We start from the raw sequence: 22,387 nt of genomic DNA, 5'->3' as shown, positions 1-22,387 counted from the left end.
GAAATTGATGGGATTGAAGGCCGATAAATCCCCAGGGCCTGATGGACTGCATCCCAGAGTACTTAAGGAGGTGGCCTTGGAAATAGTGGATGCGTTGACAGTCATTTTCCAACATTCCATTGACTCTGGATCAGTTCCTATGGAGTGGAGGGTAGCCAATGTAACCCCACTTTTTAAAAAAGGAGGGAGAGAGAAAACAGGGAATTATAGACCGGTCAGCCCGACATCGGTAGTGGGTAAAATGATGGAATCAATTATTAAGGATGTCATAGCAGTGCATTTGGAAAGAGGTGACATGATAGGTCCAAGTCAGCATGGATTTGTGAAAGGGAAATCATGCTTGACAAATCTTCTGGAATTTTTTGAGGATGTTTCCAGTAGAGTGGATAAGGGAGAACCAGTTGATGTGGTATATTTGGACTTTCAGAAGGCGTTCGACAAGGTCCCACACAAGAGATTGATGTGCAAAGTTAGAGCACATGGGATTGGGGGTAGTGTACTGACATGGATTGAGAACTGGTTGTCAGACAGGAAGCAAAGAGTAGGAGTAAATGGGTACTTTTCAGAATGGCAGGCAGTGACTAGTGGGGTACCGCAAGGTTCTGTGCTGGGGCCCCAGCTGTTTACACTGTACATTAATGATTTAGATGAGGGGATTAAATGTAGTATCTCCAAATTTGCGGATGACACTAAGTTGGGTAGCAGTGTGAGCTGCGAGGAGGATGCTGTGAGGCTGCAGAGCGACTTGGATAGGTTAGGTGAGTGGGCAAATGCATGGCAGATGAAGTATAATGTGGATAAATGTGAGGTTATCCACTTTGGTGGTAAAAACAGAGAGACAGACTATTATCTGAATGGTGACAGATTAGGAAAAAGGGAGGTGCAAAGAGACCTGGGTGTCATGGTACATCAATCATTGAAGGTTGGCATGCAGGTGCAGCAGGCGGTTAAGAAAGCAAATGGCATGTTGGCCTTCATAGCAAGGGGATTTGAGTACAGGGGCAGGGAGGTGTTGCTACAGTTGTACAGAGCATTGGTGAGGCCACACCTGGAGTATTGTGTACAGTTTTGGTCTCCTAACCTGAGGAAGGACATTCTTGCTATTGAGGGAGTGCAGCGAAGGTTCACCAGACTGATTCCCGGGATGGCGGGACTGACCTATCAAGAAAGACTGGATCAACTGGGCTTGTATTCACTGGAGTTCAGAAGAATGAGAGGGGACCTCATAGAAACATTTAAAATTCTGACGGGGTTAGACAGGTTAGATGCAGGAAGAATGTTCCCAATGTTGGGGAAGTCCAGAACCAGAGGTCACAGTCTAAGGATAAGGGGTAAGCCATTTAGGACCGAGATGCGGAGGAACTTCTTCACCCAGAGAGTGGTGAACCTGTGGAATTCTCTACCACAGAAAGTTGTTGAGGTCAATTCACTAAATATATTCAAAAAGGAGTTAGATGAGGTCTTACTACTAGGGGGATCAAGGGGTATGGCGAGAAAGCAGGAATGGGGTACTGAAGTTGAATGTTCAGCCATGAACTCATTGAATGGCGGTGCAGGCTAGAAGGGCCGAATGGCCTACTCCTGCACCTATTTTCTATGTTTCTATGTTTCCACTCACCTGGCGCACAGCATTGTTTCCAATAGAGCCTGGATATCTCTCTCTAAGCATTGGTCTCAGATCATCATTCCACATCAGAGAAATGTTGGTCTGTGAGGTAATGTTCTGGATATCAGCCGCAGTCAGGTAATTGGGCTGGTGGATCAGCTGGTGATTTAAAGTCATTGAGAAAGTGAGATCATTAAAAATAAATGAAGCAAACTATTATTACAAAAAATTGAGGTTTCTAGGGCTAGACTTTCCACTTTTTTTGCATCGATACCACCCACTTAACGTCCATTTTAACGCTGAGATGAGGTATACCACCCAGATATCGCCCATTTAGCAACAAAATGGAAACTAACGCCCATGTATCGATCACTTATCGCCCCGCGTAACTTTCGCCATGTACTTAACACCGAGAAATAATAATACCACTCGCCCACTTTTTTTCAGCGTAAAGATCAGAATGGGCGAAAGTAACGCCCATAATATCGGCGAGCGTTACTTTCGGCACCTCAGCCACATATCGCTGAAAATATCGCTCGCCGAAAAAAACGCTGAGAAAAAGTTGCTCTCACCTGAACTAAACCCAGCGGTATGGACGCCATTTTGTAAATCGGAAGTCGGTTCATATAAAAGACTGCTTCAACTTCTGGGGAGCTTTGATGTACTCTGGAGGTCTTTTAAGGTGATTTGAACATCTGAACAAACATCTTATCATACTGTGGACGATTTGAAGTTATTTTAGATGTTTTAGTAGGTAAATTTATTGTTTGTGAACAATAGGTATAATACTGATTGTGATTCAATGGGGCCTGTAATTTCTCAGCCTCTCTTGATGACTATGCATGTGCTGCAGACTAGAGATGGCAGAAGGTATATTCAAGAGCATTATGTGCCCTATCAACGAGGTCGCAGATTGAGGAGGAGGACGAGACCTTACACCCCACCCACTTACAGGGAGAAGTGGTCTTATCTGAACTTGTCCGATAACACGTGCCTTAGGAGATTGCGCTTCTGGAAAGAGACTTTAAGTGAGATATGCCAGCTCATCAGAAGAGATCTGCAGCCTGCCAGCACCATCAGGACCACACTGTCCGTTGAGGTCAAAGTCACTGCGGCACTTGTCTTCTACGCATCGGGTCCCTTTCAGGCCTCAGCTGATGACATTTGCGCTATATCTCAGCATGCCATACATTGCTGTATTCGACAGGTCATTGAAGCCCTTTACGCTTGCAGGTTGGACTTTATCAGCTTCCCTACGACCAGGGAGGCACAGACTGAGAGGGCTCTAGGATTCTCCAGAATTGCAAACTTCCCCAAGGTGCAGAGAGCAATAAACTGTACACACATCACCATGCGGGCATCTTTTCAGGATGCAGAGGTTTTTCGGAACCGAAAGGGATTCCACTCCCTGAATGTGCAACTCGTTGTCAACCACCAGCAAATTATAATGGTAGTAAATGCAAAATTTCCGGGCAGCATCCATGATGCTCACATCATGCATGAGAGCACTGTATCTGACATGTTTACCAGTCAGCCACAAGGTCAATGCTGGGTGCTCGGTGACAAAGGATATGGCCTGCGTAACACCCACACTGAAGCCGAGAAGTGATGCAACGAGAGCCACAGAGCCACACACAATATCGTCAAGAATACCATTGGAGTGCTTAAGCAGCGCTTTAGATGCCTGGACCACTTAGGAGGCGAGTTACAATACCACCCTGAGCAGGTAGCTGAATTCATGGTGGTGTGCTGCATGCTGCACAACTTGGCTATCAGGAGGAGACAAGAATTGCCAAAAGGGACTGCCGGTTCACCTCAGGAAAGAGAGGAAGAGGAGGACGAGGAGGTGAACGCTGACCTCGGGCCAGACAATCAGGCTGACGATGAAACTATTCCCCCACTCCACTCTAGACCGCAGGAAAGGGCCAGTGGTGGCTACATAGCTGCAAGACTCTTATGTCAGCAGCTCATAAATGAGCACTTAGCTTGAAATAACATTGGTGGTATTTACAAAGCTGCAGCACTGCTGTGTCTGTAGCTCATACATGAATGGTGTGCATTACCTTAGTGACAGTTAACGGTTTAGTTGATTCAAGTGACGTTGAATTATCTCCTTTCATGTTAAGGAAGCACCAGTGTGTAATGGTGCAGCTATCTGAGACAATGCGCAACAAGTTTATGTTAAATAAAAAACATTTAATGAGAATATTTGTAGAAATCATAATTATAACTGTAAAACACCCCACCCCATCCAACAACAAATTTATAACATTTATATCATTTATTAAATGTTTAACATTTCCAACAACACTTCATAAACATAGAAAACAAATGCAACAGAACAAGTTACCCCCCTCCACCCTTCCCCCAAACCTCCCAACAAAATAGCAGCAACAGCGTAACTGTGATCAAGACAACATCTATGGCCATGCACCTCACTTCCCTTCCCCCCCCACCCCACTTCTCCTCCCCACCTCTACCCCTTCCCCTTCCCCTCCTGACTCCAAGCCGCCTGGCCGAGGAGCTCCTCGGGCGATGCTTCATTGGGGGCGATGATGGCAGAACCACTGCTTGGACGGATACGGAAGAGAACGATCCCAAGGTGGGAATGTATTCTGAGCCAGAAGCAAGATCTTCTTCCTGGCTCTCGTATCGTTGGCAATGGGGGTGCGGCACTTTGGGGTGCAGTGCCGCGCTCCAGGACCACTGGGAGGCTTCTGCCACCAGTGTTCCTGGTTATCACCTCCAGGACCTCCACCATCCATGGCACGTACTCGCTCATGGTGGCGGAAATGCTGGCCATCTGTTGGGATATGCCCCCGACTGTCTGTAGGACCTGCTGACCCATGTCAACGCTCATCCTGGACAAGTGTACCATGTCCCCGCTCAGATCTGCCGCTCATGGAGCAAACCTGCTGCGTCGAGCCAATCTCCGCGTGGTCGGCGCCATCCTGGAGACACCTCGGGTGCCCTGCGGCAAGGTGCTTGGGCAGGTACCCCCACAGTGGAGGAGGGAATGGCTGCAGGAGCACTAGATGTCATGGGTGTTGACTGCATTATGGAGCTTGGCGATGCAGGCTCCTCGAAGTCCGCACTCTCATCTGTGGAGAAGGCACCCAGCAGCTCCACAGGCGAGAATCAGGGCTCCTCAGCACCAGATGCACGATCGTCCGATGACTCCGGCCCCGCACCCCTCGCTTCCTGGCTCGGTGGTGTTGCATGAGGCCGCACTGCTGGCTGAGCTACAAAACATAAATGAGGTTATTAGAGGAGAAGAGGGTGCTAGGGTCACAAGGTGATTCCAACACTACACACAGCATATGCTCGACAAAAGCACCACTGCTGTCAAAATCATCACAGACATCACATTTCATGACCATGACCAAATTCTGCAGTGCAATGATTCTCATGAGGCCATCATTATTTAGAGAACACTTTTATCAGTCATCTATCATATTATTGGTCAGATATGAGTGAGCGTGGCATCTATTGACATTACATCACGCATCACATCAGGTTCTGAAGCTGCATATGTGGCCGATCGGGGGTGGCTCCCCACAAGTGCCAGCACCTGCTCCTTGATGTCAGTGAGCTGGATGATGACTGGTGACCCGACACCCGTTCACCTCTGCTCGGCCCTATTCTTCGAAAGTTTCCTCTGTAAAAGGTAACACCAGCACGACATGGCACGAGATCATTATGTGAGATCATTGCTAGGTACTGTCACAGAGACTGATACAACACATATGATAATTATCATTCTTTACCAAAAGATGTACACCGTAAACACAGGCTTTGAGTAAAACATTACCAGTATAAGTGCAAGACAAGACATCTGATTTTAATCAATCATTACACTTAAAAATCACATTATATCAATATATAAGTACATGTAAATAAATGTAATACTTACTCTGGCGGATCCGACAAGATCGTTCCAGCGCTTGCGGCACTGGTTGCCCTCATGCACTTTGTTGGTCGTCAATGAGACCACCTCGGCTATGTCGGCCCATATCCTCTGGTAGATTTTTGGGGTGGGCTTCCCACGCCCACCCTGGGTCAATTGACCCCAGCATTACTCCACCTCCTGCAGGAGGGAATCATTTGCCTTGTCAGAGAATCTCCTCACTCATTTGCGACCTCCAAATTGTTCCTCTCCCACCTCACTGCTTTCACCAGCGTCTTCAGTCTCCACAGCGTGCTGTGTTACCTCCTCCATTCCTTCCATTTTAAATTTTTTTTTTCGACATAAACTTGCTGGGAACAACATTCTTTTTGCTGCTGGTAAGTCTCCCTCCTACCTCCCAAAACAGCCAAATAAGCACACAACACACCCACACATGCTTTCAATTCCTCTTTGCTCCCCCCCCCCCTCTCTCTCTCTCTCTCCTCTTCTGCGCAAGTATTGATGACCCCCTGACCTCCTGAAACGCAGGAAGTGAGCGTTGCCATGCCATTGCTATCGATGGTGATACTTTACGGCAGAAGGTCAATAAATTTATTGCTGACGCTCATTTCAGATTGCTCGCGGTAAAGCCCATTTTATAAAATGAAAAGTTGGGATTTTGAAAATGGGTGATAATCCGGCAATCTCAAAACCTATACATACCGCCAATGCTGGAAATAATGCCCATTTTGGGCGATCTGTACAAAAGTGGAAAGTCTAGCCCCTAGTCTTTTGTTTTGTTTAAGAAGGCATTTATTTTTATGTTTGTTTATGATCACCCCAGGCTGTTCATGAACCCTCAATGAAAGCCATTGAAGAGAAAAAATTGAGTAATTCTCCCATGGTTAATAGAGAATGCAGACATGAGCCAGGCATATGCCACTGTGTCTGTTTCCAGGAGGTATATAAGCAGCTAACGGTGACTATGAGGAAACTCAATGCCTCCCCACAAAGCATGGTTGCAATCAATAACTCGCTGTGTGAAGAATCCCGGGCACAAAGCGTCTTCCTAAAACAGTATTCTGGAAAATGGTTTTAGAGCTGCTACTCTCACTAGTTTACAGCCTTTAACAGAAGTCTCGGCACCGTTATCATTTCCAAAACTGAAATATATGAAAGAGAATATTGCTCTGTGCGGGGGGCGAGGAGAATGTTTCCAATATGTTACCCGCAGCTATGCCCGTTAACAAGATTCCTTATGCTGATGGTTCTCTCGATAGGTAGGGAATTGACCCAATGACAATGAAGGAATTGCAATTTATATATAAATCAAGTGGTGTGTGACTTTGGGGGTTAACTTAGAGATGATGGTGTTCTACAAAAGTAAAATACTGCGGATGCTGGAAATCTGAAATAAAATCAGAAAATGCTGGAATTACTCAGCAGGTCAGGCAGCATCTGTGGAGAGACATACAGAGTTAATGGGCTCAATTTTCCCCCTTCATTTGCGGCATTTTTTAGGCGCACGCCGTTTTTTTTGGCATATTTATTTTTTTCAAAATTTCCCTCTGCAATCTGCGTTGGTGTAACTGACTTGGTTACGATTTTTCTAGGCCAGTTTTTTTTTTACGTCATGGGGGCGTTCCCTCATGTCTGTGCCGGTTTTTTCAATTCTTCACAATTTGGCCAACATTTTTTTCTCTTAGGTTGGTATATCTGGCCACTCCCGAAAAACCTTCTGGTGGGTTAAGAAAACCAGCGCACGTTGACAAATCTGCGCTGAAAGACACCATTGTTTTTAAATCGAAGATTTTGGAAGAAGTCAAGAACAGTCAAAATCAATAATAAAGTTCAACTTTTTTTTACCTGTCAACGTAGAAGTGTAAATTTGTTGGATTTCAGAAGTTCTCTCATTTTTTCATCACTTACACTACACCACCGAAAGACTTGAAGCAGGGCTGGAGGGTCGTAGGTTTGGCCAGCAGAACCCCGCGCCCAGACACAGGAGCTCGGGACTCGGCTACAAAATAAGCCGTGGCGGCAGCGGGGTTGTGGGGGGTGGTGGTGGGAGGAAAGAGAGAGAGAGAGAGAGGTGCCGATCGGAAGGTTTGGAGCCCGGGGAGGGTGAGAGAGAAGTCACAAGACTCCAATTAGTAAAGGAGGTGGAGAGGAGAGAGAGAGAAGTCACAAGACCTTTGGGTATGGTCCATCCATACAGACCTGGAGAGAGACAACTGCGAACCTGTGCTGCCTGCTTTCCTGCCATTTTGAACTTCTTTCAAAGGTTACATTTAAGTATGGGGGCAATACTGAAAATGCCATACCTTCTGCATCATGGTGCTACGTAGGAGACAATTGATTTGACTTCAGCACACCAGGAGGGCATGAGGCCTTACCCACCTCAGGTATAGCGAGACAGGCATTCGTACCTCCACCTGAGTGATGCAGACTGTGTCAGAAGGTTGCGTTTCCGTAAAGAAGTTTTAAGTGGGATCTTTGAGTTGGTTAAAGCAGACCTGCAACCTAGAAGCATCAGGAGGACTGCTTTGTCAGTTGAAGCGAAGGTTATAACTGCACTTTCATTCTATGCCTCCAAACCGTTTCAAGCTACAGCTGGGGATGTGTGAGCCATCTCTCAACATGCAACACATGTCTCCATTCGCCAGGTCACGACTGCACTGTTCGTGCGTAGGAATGACTTCATAAAGTTCCCCATGATTGCCCAAGCAATCCATGACAGTGCTGTGGGCTTCTCCAGGATTGCTGGCTTCCCAAAGGTTGGGCTGCATTGATTGTATCCACATCGCTTTGCGAGCACCTTTAAAGGATTCCAAGATGTACAGGAACAGAAAAGGCTTCCACTCTATCAATGTGCAGCTCGTGTGTGACGACATGCATCGCATCATGTCAGTCGATGCAAGATACCCTGGCAGCACCCATGATGCGTTCATCCTATGCGACAGCGTTATATCTGCCATGTTTCAGCAGCAGCAGCCAGAAGGGCAAAGCTGGCTACTGGGAGACAAAGGGTACAGCCTCGCCACCTGGCTCATGATGCTCCTACGCGTAACCCAGACGGAAGCTGACCGTCAATGCAACATGTCACACATTGCGACGCGCAACGTCACTGAATGGACCATTGGCATATTGAAACAGCGTTTCCGACGCCTGGACCATTCCGGAGGCTACTTGTTGTACTCCCCTGAGATTGTTGGTCAGTTGTCTGTTGTGTGCTGCATACTGCATAACCTAGCCATCATGAGGCAGCAGCACCTGGTAGTGGAAGACCCACCTGCGGTGAGCGTGGCTGATGATAATGATGTGGAAGATGCAGGTGACGAGCAAGAGGAGGAGGAGGAGGAGGATGACGAAGATGAGGAAGCCGTGCAAGTGCCTGAGGCCGGAGCACGATGGCAGAGGAGGGCGGGCCATCGTGCCTCTTTAACGATTGCTCGAGCCTTGCACCAGCAGCACATCCGTGAATGCTTTACTGATGACTGAGGGCTCAGCGACAACTATTCCACATGGACATGTTTATTGTTTGGAGCTGTTCCGTAATGTTGTGTTGTGTTAATGGAACATGATTCAGTTTTAATGTAAAATATATTTTATTCAAAAGTTTGCAATGTACTTAACTTTAATAAAATTATTCTTGTATCAAACTTTACTTTAATATCACTCTTTAAGATCACTTAAGAGAACGGTTACAGCAATAACAATAATAATACTAACAACAGCAGCAAAGAAAGGCTGCACCCATCTCTCATCCCCCTTATTCTAAGACCGCCCGCCACACTTGGTTTTGGACACTGCACCACCCCTGCCTGAAGGCGGTGGCGCAGTGTTTCTGGGCCTGATACCAAGCTTATTCTTTCTAACATCTCGGGTACTGCGCACCCCTTGAGACGGGGGTGGGGGGGGGCGTCAGCATCAGGCGGAAAGTTGGAAGGCCCAGGCGGCAAGTTGAAGCGCCCGGCTTTGGGCTCTTCAGAGGCTGGTGTGGGGATTGGAGTGGGAGTAACAGTTGATTCTGTCAATGGACGCGGGGTCTGGGTGTGTTCCCTTATTGCAGCAGCTAACTCCAACATGCCGTCGCTCATACGCCCGACAGTGTCTCAACGACCTGTAACATTCTCTCCCTCATATTGAGAAAAACTGTCTGAACTATCTGCAGCATTCCCTCCCTCATGGTCAGTGACGTGTTTTGCACTACCTCTGACATTCCCTCCCTCATGGACACTATTCCCTCACTGATGGTCCCGGATATCGTTCCCATTTCTCATGTCATTGCTGTTATTTCTCCCAGCAGTCCCGCTGCCTCATCACTCACCCGCTGATGGCGTCCAGGAGTGATCGGGTAAGGTCAATGTTCTCCGCACTCAATGACATCATCTGAACCACATCTGTTAGATCCTGCACCTCAGGAGAGCACAGTCGAGCTCTCCTTCCCCTCCTCCCCACGGGTGTGCCTCGCACCACACCACTGGGACCAGCAACCACGGAAGGTGGGCCCTGAGTGTGCCTCACTGCACCATACCACTGGAACCGGCAACCTCGGAAGGTGCGAAACCATGGAATGGCCCACCAACACTCAAACCACTAGTCACGGAAGGGGCTGTCACCTCCATGAGCGGCACCTCCTCCAAAGTTAGTACAACAGTGGGAGCTTCATCCAGCTCCATCCCCTCCCCCTCACCGCCATGTTCTTGGTCTGGAGGGTTGAATTGGAAGATATTCTCTTCATCAGGCTTGTCCTCATCTGAATTTTCTTCTGCATCGTCAGGGTTGGCCTCAAGTTCTGCAAAAGATAACAGAACAATCAAATGGTTAGCAACAAGAGAGGGGGCAGGGTGGGTGGCATGAGTAGGCTCACACATCGCAGGCCAGGCAGCAGGCTGATTTGAAGGACCATGATGAATTTGCAGGACTTACCCTCTCCCTTGAGTGTGGGCCCAGCTTGTGCAGTACTGATTGCTTTTTTCCAGGCAGGACCCATCAAAGTAGCGATCCTCTCTTCCAAGGGTGTCAGTGGGTGCAGATTTTCCAGGCCTCACCCTGTTCGAGTTCTTTCCCTTTTATTATGTGCCATCTTCCTCTGCAAAGATAAAAATGCAACTTTTTAGAGAGGGTGTCTTTCTGCTGGGTGGGACATATATAGCTGGTCACATTTACAATTGCAATTCCATTGAATAAATGAAAATATTATTTGCACTAACTACTTGACCAAGGTCCTGCCACTTCTTTTTACACTGGCCTCTTGATCTCGTGGTGGTTACCATTGCGCAGCAATCTTCTACAACTTGGTTCCAACGTTTCTTCATTTCTTTGGGTGGAACTTTTATGTGACCTCTGCTGGTGTCCAGCTCCTGCCATCTGTTCTCAATCACAGTAACTAGTACCTCCACTTCTTCCTGTAAGAAATTCTTGGTCCTTGCACCGCATCGCATCTTGTATTGCTCCAGCTGCGATTTTTCCAATGCTCTCACACAGAACTCCTTCTCACACACACAACTGGCTCTTTAAAAATGGCCAATTGCCAAATTCGAGCTGTACTGAGCATGCACGTCCATTGGAACAACGTCAAAAATGTAACTTTTTTTTGTGCATGCGCAGAAGGCACAGCTTCGACTTTTGGTGCAGACAGCAGGCTCCACCCCCCGAGATGACTGGACATGCTGTGCGGCGCCAAATTCGAATTATACATCGGGGAAGCTTTGGCAAAATATTTTTACCGCATTTCTGGCCTAGAAAAACGGGCGCAACTCTGGCAATACGCCAGAAAACGGGCTTGGGCAAAATTGAGCCCAATGTTTCAGGTCAATGACCTTTCGTCAGAACTGGAAAAAGTTAGAGATGTAACAGATTTTAAGCAAGTGCAGGGGCAAAGAAAGGGGGGTGGGAGGAGGAAAGAACAATAGGGACCGAGCTGTATAAGTAGAAATTAGCACAGATGACCAAAAGCTTTGTCAAAGATGTATGTTTTAAGGAGCGTCTTGAAGGAGGAAAGAGAGGTAGAGAGGCAGAGAGGTTTAGGCAGGGAGTTCCAGAGCTTGGGGCCTAGCCAAGGTGTCTGTTTTCACAAAAGAGAGGGGCGATGCAGACATTGCAATCAGAGAGGAGGAGTGTGAAATATTAGATGAAATAAACATAGTGAGAGAGGAAGTATTAAGGGGTTTAGCAGATTTGAAAGTGGCTAAATCCCCGGGCCTGGATGAAATGTATCCTAGGCTGTTAAGAGAAGCAAAACAGGAAATAGCAGAGGCTCTGGCATATCATTTTCCAATCCTCTCTGGCTGCAGGTGTGTTGCCAGAGGACTGGAGGACAACTCATATTATACCTTTGTTTAAAAAGGAATGGACGAGTAATTACAGGCCAGTCAGCCTAACCTCAGTGGTGGGAAAATTATTGGAAAAAATTCTCAGGGATAGGATAAATCTTCATTTAGAAAGACACGGATTTATCAAGGACAATCAGCATGGATTTATTAAGGGAAGGTCATGTCTGACTAACTTGATTGAATTTTTTTGAGGAGGCAACAAGGAGGGTTGATGAGGGTAGTGAGTTTGATGTAGTGTATATGGATTTTAGCAAGGCTTTTGATAAAGTCCCACATGGCAGACTGGTCACAAAACTAAAAGCCCATGGGATCCAAGGCAAAGTGGCAAGTTGGATCAAAATTTGGCTCAGAGGCAGGCAGCAAAGGGTAATGGTTGATGGGTGTTTTTATGATTGGAAGGCTGTTTCCAATGGGGTTCTGCAGGGCTCAGTACTAGGTCCCTTGCTTTTTGTGGTATATATCAATGATTTAGACTTGAATGTAGGGGATATGATTAAGAAGTTTGCTGAAGATACAAAAATTGGCTGTGTGGTTGATAATGACTGTAGGAAGATATCAATGAACTGGTCAGGTGGGTAGAACTGTGGCAAATGAAATTCAATCCGGAGAAGTGTGAGGTAACAAGGCAAGGGAGTACACATTAAATGGTAGGACATTGAGAAGTGTAGAGGAACAAAAGGACCTTAGAGTGCTTGTCCACAGATCCCTGAAGGTAGCAGGCCAGATCGATAAGGTGGTTAAGAAGGCATACGGAATACTTTCCTTTATTAGCCAAGGCATAGAATACAAGAGCAGGGAGGTTATGCTTGAACTGTATAAAACACTAGTTAAGCCAGAGCTGGATTACTGTGTCATCATCATCATTATAGGCAGTCCATCGGAATCGAGGAAGACTTGCTTCCACTCCTGAAGTGAGTGGCTGAACAGTCCATTACGAGAGCCACAGACTCTGTCACAGATGGGACAGACAGTCGTTGAGGGAAGGAGTGGGTGGGACTGGTTTGCCGCATGCTCTTTCCGCTGTCTGCGCTTGATTTCTGCATGCTCTCGGTGTTGAGACTCGAGGTGCTCAGCGCCATCTCGGATGCACTTCCTCCACTTAGGGCGGTCTTGGGCCAGGGACTCCCAGGTGTCAGTGGGGATGTTGCACTTTATCAGGGAGGCTTTGAGGGTGTCTTTGTAGCATTTCCGCTGCCCACCTTTGGCTCGTTTGCTATGAAGGAGCTCCGAGTAGAGCACTGTCATTACTGCATGCAGTTCTGGTCACCACATGCTAGGAAAATATATGAGTGCACAAGAGAGAGTACAGAGGATATTTACGAGGATGTTGTCTGGACTGGAGAATTTTAGTGATGAGGAAAGATTGGATAGGCTGGGGTTGTTTTCTTTGGAACAGAGGAGGCTGAGGGGAGACCTTATTGAGGTGTATAAAATTATGAGGGGCCTGGATACAATGGATAGACCTATTTCCCTTAGCAGAGGGGTCAACAACCAGGGGGGGGTATAGATTTAAAGAAATTGGTCGGAGGTTTAGAGGGGATTTGAGGGGAAATGTTTTCACCCAGAGGATGGTGGGAGTCTGGAACTCGCTGCCTGAAAGGGTGGTAGAGGCAGAAACCCTCACCACATTAAAAAAAGTACTTGTATGTGGACTGGAAGTGCCATCATGTACAGGGCTACGGACCAAGAACCGCAAAGTAGGATTAGGTTGGATAGCTCTTTGTCAGCCAATGCGGACATGATGGGCCAAAATGGCCTCCTTCCATGCTGTAAATTTCTATAATTCTATGAAGGCATGGCCACCAATGCTTGAGCGATTATAATCAGGGGTGCTCAAGAGAGCAGAATTAGAGGAGTGCAGAAATCTCAGGGTTGTGGGGCTGGAGCTGATTACAGAGATAGGGAGGGGCAAGGCCATGGAGGGATTTGAAAATAAGGATGAGAATTTTGAAATTGAGGCGTTGGTTAATCGAAAGCCAATGTTGGTCAGCGAGCACAGGGGTGATGGATGAATGGGACTTGGTATAAGTTAGGATTTGGGCAGCCGAGTTTTGGATCATCTCACAGAAGGCTGTAAAGTGCCTAAACGAAAGATGAGGTACTGTTCCTCGAGCTTGCGTTAAGCATCATCGGAACAGTGTAAGAGGCCAAGGACAGAGAGGTCAGAGTGGGAGTGGAGCAGAGAATTAAAGTGATAGGCGACCGGACATTCGGAGTTACACTTGAGGACTGAATGGAGGTGTTCCACCAAGCTGTCATCCAATTTACGTTTGGTCTCCCCAATGTAGAGGAGCTATCTTGAGCAGCAAATGCAGTATTATAAATTGCAAGAAGTGCAAGTAAACACACTGTTTCACCTGGAAGGAGTGTTTGGGGCCATGGATGATGGGAAGGGAGGAGGTAAAAGGGCAGGTGTTGCATCTCCTGCACTTGCACAGAAAAGTACCATGGGAAGGGGAGGGGGTATTGGGGGTGATTGAGGGTGTCGTGGAGGGAGCGGTCCCTTCGGAATGCTGAAAGCCGAGGGGAGGCGAAGATGTTTTTGGGGTTTGGATCACACTGAAGGTGGCAGAAATGGCGGAGGATAATACATAAGAATTAGGAACAGGAGTAGGCCATCTAGCCCCTCAAGCCTGCTCCGCCACTCAACAAGACCATGGCTGATCTGACAGTGGACTCAGCTCCACTTACCCGCCCACTCCCATAACCCTTAATTCCCTTATTGGTTAAAAATCTATCTATCTGTGACTTGAATACATTCAATGAGATAGCCTCAACTGCTTCCTTGGGCAGGGAATTCCACAGATTCACAACCCTCTGGGAGAAGAAATTCCTTCTCAACTCGGTTTTAAATTGGCTCCCCTGTATTTTGAGGCTGTGCACCCTAGTTCTAGTCTCCCCGACCATTGGAAACAACCTCTCTGCCTCTATTTTGTCTCTCCCTTTCATTATTTTAAATGTTTCTATAAGATCACCCCTCATCCTTCTGAACTCCAACGAGTAAAGACCCAGTCTACTCAATCTATCATCATAAGGTAACCCCCTCATCTCCGGAATCAGCCTAGTGAATCGTCTCTGTACCCCCTCCAAAGCTAGTATATCCTTCCTTAAGTAAGGTGACCAAAACTGCACGCAGTACTCCAGATGCAGCCTCACCAATACCCTGTACAGTTGCAGCAGGACCTCCCTGCTTTTGTACTCCATCCCTCTCGCAATGAAGGCCAACATTCCATTCGCCTTCCTGATTACCTGCTGCACCTGCAAACTAACTTTTTGGGATTCATGCACAAGGACCCCCAGGTCCCTTTGCACCGCAGCATGTTGTAATTTCTCCCCATTCAAATAATATTCCCTTTTACTGTTTTTTTTCCAAGGTGGATGACCTCACATTTTCCGACATTGTATTCCATCTGCCAAACCTTAGCCCATTCGCTTAACCTATCTAAATCTCTTTGCAGCCTCTCTGTGTCCTCTACACAACCCGCTTTCCCACTAATCTTTGTGTCATCTGCAAATTTTGTTACACTACACTCTGTCCCCTCTTCCAGGTCATCTATGTATATTGTAAACAGTTGTGGTCCCAGCACCGATCCCTGTGGCACACCACTAACCATTGAATGTGGATTGGTGGGGTGAAATGTAAGGACAAGGAGAATCCTATCGTAGTTCTGAGAGAGAGGGGAAGGGGTAAGTGTAGAAGTATGTGAAATGGAACAGACACAGTCGAGGGCCATGTCAACATTTGCGTTCTACCACATTGGTGTTCTTGCTCTTCTCTGTGGTTGTGGTCACAGGGAAGAGAGATGCTGTTGAATTAACTGGGGCAAGTTCCAGCAGGGTATCCTGTAGAGCATACATACTGTAGCCACAGTGCCAATGATGGATGGGGTGGATATTGAGTCAAATGGCAGCGTTGCTGTCTTGCTTCCTAAACTTGTGGTTGTAACAGCAACCATTCAGGCAAATGGTGAGTATTCCATCAGACTCTTGATTTGAGCCTTGTAGGTGGTGGGGATCAGGAGGTGAGCCAAGCCAGTGGTGTATAGCACTAGTTTTGCAAAGATTTTGTTACTCAAATGGAAAGAAATGACTTGTAAATGTTCCAAAATGTTCTACTGCACTTAAAGCTGTAGCGTTAATTCATTCAATATTCTGTGGCCTCTATCCCACCCTGCATAATGTTGGATGCGCACATTACCACTATCCTCGCTGACCTTGACTGCCTCCTTGACCTGCAACCCATGGACTTTCAAAATCGTCATTCCTCAACTTCAATTCCTTCCATATCTACGATGCACCTTACCGTTGAAATCTTCAGCCCCTCTTCTCAACATCCACCCTCTGCACATCTGACTCTAGTCTAATGGATGTTCTTCCCTCGCATCCCTGCCTCTGTCCACTCTACTATCAGTGCAGAACCTTCAGCCACTATTTCCCCTGTATAGCCTTCTATCTGTTTGAGTGTGCCTTTGATCACCTTTCCTAACTTCTCCCCTACTTCCTTTACTGTGTCCATCACTTACCCAGTGAAACATGTTGGAATGTTTTGCCACGAGGTGCTACATCAATGTAAATTGTGAAACCAATCCTTTCTATTCACGGCATATAATATCCAATATTAACTTTCTTACAAGTATCTTCACATTGTCTGAATCCTGCACTCCAAAGGCACTTTATCAACATTGTTATCATTTTCTCAACACAAAATTACAAGTTTAAACTCAGGTATCAAGATTACTTTGGTTAGGTGATATTTTTCCAATTTTATATCTCTTCTTCCTGACAAAGTATTTTGAAACACATAAACTGTGATGGTTGGTGTTCCAAAATAAATATTTGCTAAAAATATAGAAACATGTTATAGTGTCTCATTCCTGTGACATTATTATTAGGAATCTAATGTGTGGGTCTCTGGCTGTTGTTGACTTTAAATGTTTATAAAACTGACAGTAAGATCCCTTTTGACAGGTGAAAAACAGCAATTGCATTAGTTATAATAGTTATATAAAGTCACCTAAAGCCTGGTACAATCTATACGATCTGTAAATATAAGCAATATTTTTTTACTCTTAATTTAAGACATGAGATTATTTAATCTTCCCTATTCTAGGACTGATTTTAACTCTACCCACCCAGTGGGAATGGGGCAGGCAGGTGGGTGGTTAAAATGGCAGTCAGACATTTCCTGCTCTGTTGCTGATGTATTCATTCTCGCCGCCATTTTAATTACCAGAATTTTGGTAGCTTCGCAGGCAGAAGTGGGTATTAATATTTAGAAGTCAGGATTCAATTACATTATTTAGGCCCCAATGTCATTTTTACTCAAGGTCACTGGCTGTGGCGGATTCCTGTCGCTGAAGTCCCACTCCCATCTACCGGCCAGGTCGTGATTCCAGCTGGGTTCAGGCAATGATGCCCAGAAGTTAAAATGGCCAGAACTTCACGCCTGACCCCGCACTCACACCCCAAGTTAAAATTGGGTTTTTCTATTAGTTTCAATCTCGCTTACAATGTCAGATCGTTGACAGAAAAAGAAGATAGCACAAATGGGTTAAATTCTGAACCAGTTAGGCCAGTTAGCCTAACATCTGTCGTTGGGAAAATGCTGGAGTCCATTATTAAGGAAGCAGTAGTGGGACATTTGGAAAAGCATGGTTCAATCAACGAGGGACAGCATGGTTTTATGAAAGGGAAATCATGTTTGACAAATTTGCTGGAGTTCTTTGAAGATGTAATGAGCAGGGTGGATAAGGAGGAACCAGTGGATGTGGTCTATTTGGATTTCCAGAAGGCATTCGATAAGGTGCCACATAAGAGGTTACTGCACAAGATAAAAGCTCACAGAGTTGGGGGTAATATATTAGCATGGATAGAGGATTGGTTAACAGAAAACAGAGAGTCGGGATAAATGGGTCATTTTCCGGTTGGCAAACAGTAACTAGTGGGGTGCTGCAAGGATCGGTGCTGGGTCCTCAACTATTTACAATCTATATTAATGACTTGGATGAAGGGACCGAGTGTAATGTAGCCAAGTTTGCTGATGATAAAAAGATGGGTGGGAAAGCAAATTGTGAAGAGGACACAAAAAATCTGCAAAGGAATATAGACAGATTAAGTGAGTTGGCAAAAATTTGGCAGATGGAGTATAATGTGGGAAAATGTGAGGTTATCCACTTTGGCAGAAATAATAGAAAAGCAAATTATAATTTAAATGGAGAAAAATTGTAAAATGCTGCAGTACAGAGAGACCTGGGGGTCCTTGTGCATGAAACACAAAAAGTTAGTACAAGTACAGCAAGTAATCAGGAAGGCAAATGGAATGTTGCCCTTTATTGCAAGGGGGATAGAGTATAAAAGCAGAGGAGTTCTGCTACAACTGTACAGGGTATTGGTGAGGCCACTGTAAATGGTTTTCCTTTGGTGTTTTCGACGCACCCCCACAATAGTTCTAGACTTGGGAGTGATCTGTACTGAACAGATGAATGAGTCACAGACAAATACCTCGGTCTCAACCATCAATGCTTTATTAAAGCTACCTCAACACAGCAAAACTACAAGTTAACACAGTGACGGTGTTGTACAATCCAATACCCTGGCATGTCTAAACCGCCCCTATCGCAAAGTACCCAACATCTAAACCCTCTGCTCAGATCCACAGTGTAAACCCGAATCTGTACCAATTGGCTGGGCATACCCCTATGGTTCTTGAGCAAAGCCTCCTCACTAAAACCCTTCAAAGGCTTGGTTGGGAAAACACACGACACCTCCTCACATAGTGGCTGTGATTTTAAAGATGCGTGGGCAGGGATGATTCTCAGCGATTCGTTGGCTTATTCGCTGCTTCTCCTGGTGAAAACGTGTCTCTTCTGGTTCTGTAGTGTCTATGGTTTCTTTGTTCCGTCCCAGATGGAGTGCTCAGTCCTTGTAGAAGTGAAGCAAGCGAAAGCAAAAAAAAGAGAGAGAGATAGCCACACGGCCACCTAATGGGCTCAAATTTCCCCAACTCCTTTTTCTGGCGCACTCTCCCGAGATGCGGCAACTTTGTATGCTCAAAACGGCGCCAAAAATCTTACTAACGATTCTGCTGTGTGTCCCGGGTCCTGGCACGGCGTTTCTCGTGGAATGGGGGGGCAGAGCTACAGCCCTGCGCTGAAAACAGTGCCAGCAGCTGCGCGCATGTGCAGTAGAGTCTGCGCGCATGCGCAGCTCCTCGCCCTCCCAGCGCATCCCGCAGGCTGTGAGCCGGACCCAATGCTCACCGCCCCTATCCCTGGCCAAAGGGACAACCCAATATTCACCGCCCCTATCCCTGGCCGAAGGGACGACCCAGTAATCTTCAACAGCACCTCCCGATAAAACATGGGCCAGCAGGCAGCAATGTGGAGAGAACGTTGCATTTTGTGTGGGCATATGTCAAATCGTTATGACCCAACACTAAGTTTTCCCTGGAGAGAAGTCCAGTCCCTCGGAGAAGTCCAGTCCCTTGGAGAGAAGTCAAGACCCTTGGAGAGAAGTCAAGTTCCTTGGAGAGAAGTCAAGTTCCTCGGGGGGCCGAGTTAGGAAGATAGGACTTAAGTTTTATTTTTTATTTATTATTGACGGTTTTTATGCTTCTTTAATCTTGTTGAGAAGGTGTTTAGTGCTTTGCTAGATCCTCTGTGCTTCGCTCCCCACCTCCCCATTTCTGGCTACCTGCGCTGATTTCTTAACTCGCCGCAAGGGTTTGTGGCCACATACGCTGCCTAAGTTAGTTTGGAGCAACTATTAGCTGTCCAAACTGGCTTAAATAACCAAAACAGGTGTAAGTGGCTCGTAACTCCCCCTTTTGAAAAAAAAACGAAACTAAAAAAAATCCTAACTAACTCACTTACACTGGCACAAATTAACTGTGCAGAATGGGGATTTTTAAGATACTCCAGAAAAATCAAGTTGCTTCAAAAAAAAAAGGAGCAACTCCTGGCCAAAGTTGGGCCCTTTATATCCAAAGTCTGTTTGCTTCTTCTGGCCAAATTAAGTATTTCCTTGTTTTGAGGCCAAAATCTGAGTGGCCCATGTGTATTCCATTGATGGCTGGGGATGGGTTTTCGCTTCCAACCATTAATGGCTTTCTTTTGTTCTGGTTTCCCACCTATCGGGGTTATCTCATCCAGATAATGGCTCTCTGATGAGTTCACATTGTTTAACAATGGACCCTCCATCTTTGCCCATTGCCTGTGATGAGTTGCCTTCTCCTGGCCATTGTAACGTGTCCCAGGCCACCCCCGCCCATCAGATGTGGAATTTTCGTGTACAACATGGAAAAATACTTGGGCCCCTCCCACAACAGGGGCTGCCAGCTCTTTTCTGCAGTGAGAAATATTACAATGCAATATTCAGATATCCAACAATCCTTGGGGAGCCGATGATTACACCACACCTGGAGTACTGCGTACAGTTTTGGTCTCCGTATTTAAGGAAGGATGTACACGGATCCAACGGGAAACCGTTGTAACGGGATTTAAAATTCTGTTGCTAACAAGTGAAAAGACAGCTCCAAATAATTTTGAAAAAATCGCCTTCCAAACACTGTGCTCATTTGTATTTGCTCATTCTCTCACACACACTCTCTCTCTCTCTCTCACACGCGCACATTCTCTTTCTCACACCCTTTCTCTCACTCACCGTAAAAATCACCCTCCTCTGCTCTTGCTTTGCTGGTGTGTGTGTGTGCGCGCTGCTGCAGCCGCTGTCTCTCGCGGCCGCCGCTGACGTCGGGAACGGGTTCTAGGCATAGAACCTGTACATGCATGCTGGTAATGTCCATCTTTTGTTACTGTTTGTAGCTGATTGTATTGATTCATTAAAGTTTTAACTTATATATGTAAATGCGCCCTAACGATTGTATTTATTTATTAAAGTTTTAACTTTAAAATGTAAACTCACCCTAACGGAAAAATCATTTATCCGGAATAGCCCAATCCCCGAAGGACCCGGATAATCGAGAGTTGCCTGTACTTGCATTGGAGGCAGTTCCGAGAAGGTTCACAAGATTGATTCTGGAGATGAGGGGGTTGATTTATGAGGATAGGTTGAGTAGGTTGGGCCTATACACATTGGAGTTCAGAAGAGATGATCTTACTGAAACATAAGATAATGAGGGAGCTCGACAAGGTGGATGCAGAGAGGATATTTCCATTCATAGGGGAAACTAAAATTAGGGGACATAGTCTTAGAATAAGAGGCCGCCCATTTAAAACTGAGATGAGGAGAAATTTCTTCTCTCAGAGGGTTGTAAATCGATGGAATTCCCTGCTGTGGAGGCTGGGTCATTGAATATATTTAAGGCGGAGATAGACAAATTTTTGAGCAATAAGGGAATAAAGGGTTATGGGGAGCGGGCAGGGAAGTGGAGCTGAGTCTATGATCAGTTAGCCATGATCTTATTGAATGGTGGAGCAGGCTCGAGGGTCCAAATGGCCTACTCCTGCTTCTATTTCTTATGTTCTTATGTTCTTAAAGGCGACATGAGGAAAAACTTTTTTACGCAGTGGTTATGATCTGGAATGGGTGGTGGAAGCAGACTCAATCATTACTTTCAAAGGGGAATTGGATAAGTACCTGAAGGAAAAAAATTGTAGGGCCACGGGAAAAGGCCGGGGGAGGGGCGGTGGGACTAGCTGAAGTGCTCTTGTTGAGAGCTGGCACGGACTCAACAGGCCAAATGGCCTCCTTCTGTGCTTTAACCATTCTATGATTCTCACTTCCCTACTCTTTCCAAAATATGGTGGGTGATTATTTTAGTGATGCTCTGTCTTGTGACCTTCTAATGACAGGCCCCAGGGAGACAGAAGCTCAGCTGAAAACTCCTCTGCTTTCCTCAATTTTAAAATATAAACTACAATCTCTGTCTACACACACAGTCACTAAAACCTACCTTTTCTTCTGTCCATGGTGCTTTGTATTGTCCTTGCCCGTGGATTTGACAGAAGATTGTTGTCAAATGAAATAAAACCACAAGCAGAAGATAAATCAAGCTCTTGCTGCTAGTCATCTCTAGCTGTTGTAAGAAGCACACACTTTTGTCTTGCTCTCTCTCGTCACAAACCTATGTGAAATCTTGTGAGTCTAATCAGAACTCACAGAGCTTTTAAAACCCTTTTTTATTTACGTCATCCCAGACCGCCTTTGATTAGCAAATAAGGAGTAAGAGAATATCTTTACCAAGACGTGCTGTGATTGCTGTCCTATCTGCCTTGTGTGATTTTTAAAAATGTAACATAATAATTGAGCATAAAGATATCTTAGACATTTCAAGCTAATTCTGCCTTTACTGAGGAAACAATCGACTCAAGTAAAACTGCCAAGATTTTATTAAAATTAAATGGCAGTACAACAAGCTGGATTACAACAACGACAACAACAACAACAACTTGCATTTATATAGAACCTTTAACATAGAAAACATCCCAAAGTTTCACAGGAGCATTATCAAACAAAATTTGAGGAGGGTCTTAAAGGAGGAAAGAGAGGTGAAGAAGTGTCATAAGAACATAAGAAATATGAGCAGGAGTAGGGCAT

At 45.8% G+C, this 22,387-nt stretch overlaps 1 protein-coding gene across 1 annotated transcript in view; it reads right to left on the bottom strand.

Annotated features, from left to right (window-relative positions):
• Positions 1–21,897, bottom strand: part of LOC139273022 (glutaminyl-peptide cyclotransferase-like) — a 45,773-nt gene extending 23,876 nt beyond the window's left edge. The window contains exons 1-2 of the mRNA XM_070889285.1: positions 21,744–21,897; positions 1,619–1,765 (exon numbers count right to left, since the gene is read on the bottom strand). Of these exons, the coding sequence (XP_070745386.1) occupies positions 1,619–1,765; positions 21,744–21,860 (264 nt within the window). The 5' untranslated portion in view covers positions 21,861–21,897. The remainder of the gene's footprint in view (positions 1–1,618; positions 1,766–21,743) is intronic.
• Positions 21,898–22,387: the final 490 nt, after the last annotated feature.

Source organism: Pristiophorus japonicus, chromosome 9 (genome assembly GCF_044704955.1).
Source record: "Pristiophorus japonicus isolate sPriJap1 chromosome 9, sPriJap1.hap1, whole genome shotgun sequence".
Lineage (NCBI taxonomy): Eukaryota > Metazoa > Chordata > Chondrichthyes > Pristiophoridae > Pristiophorus > Pristiophorus japonicus.
The sequence above is the reverse complement of the archived record's forward strand: the minus strand, read 5'-3'. Positions and strand labels throughout refer to the sequence as shown.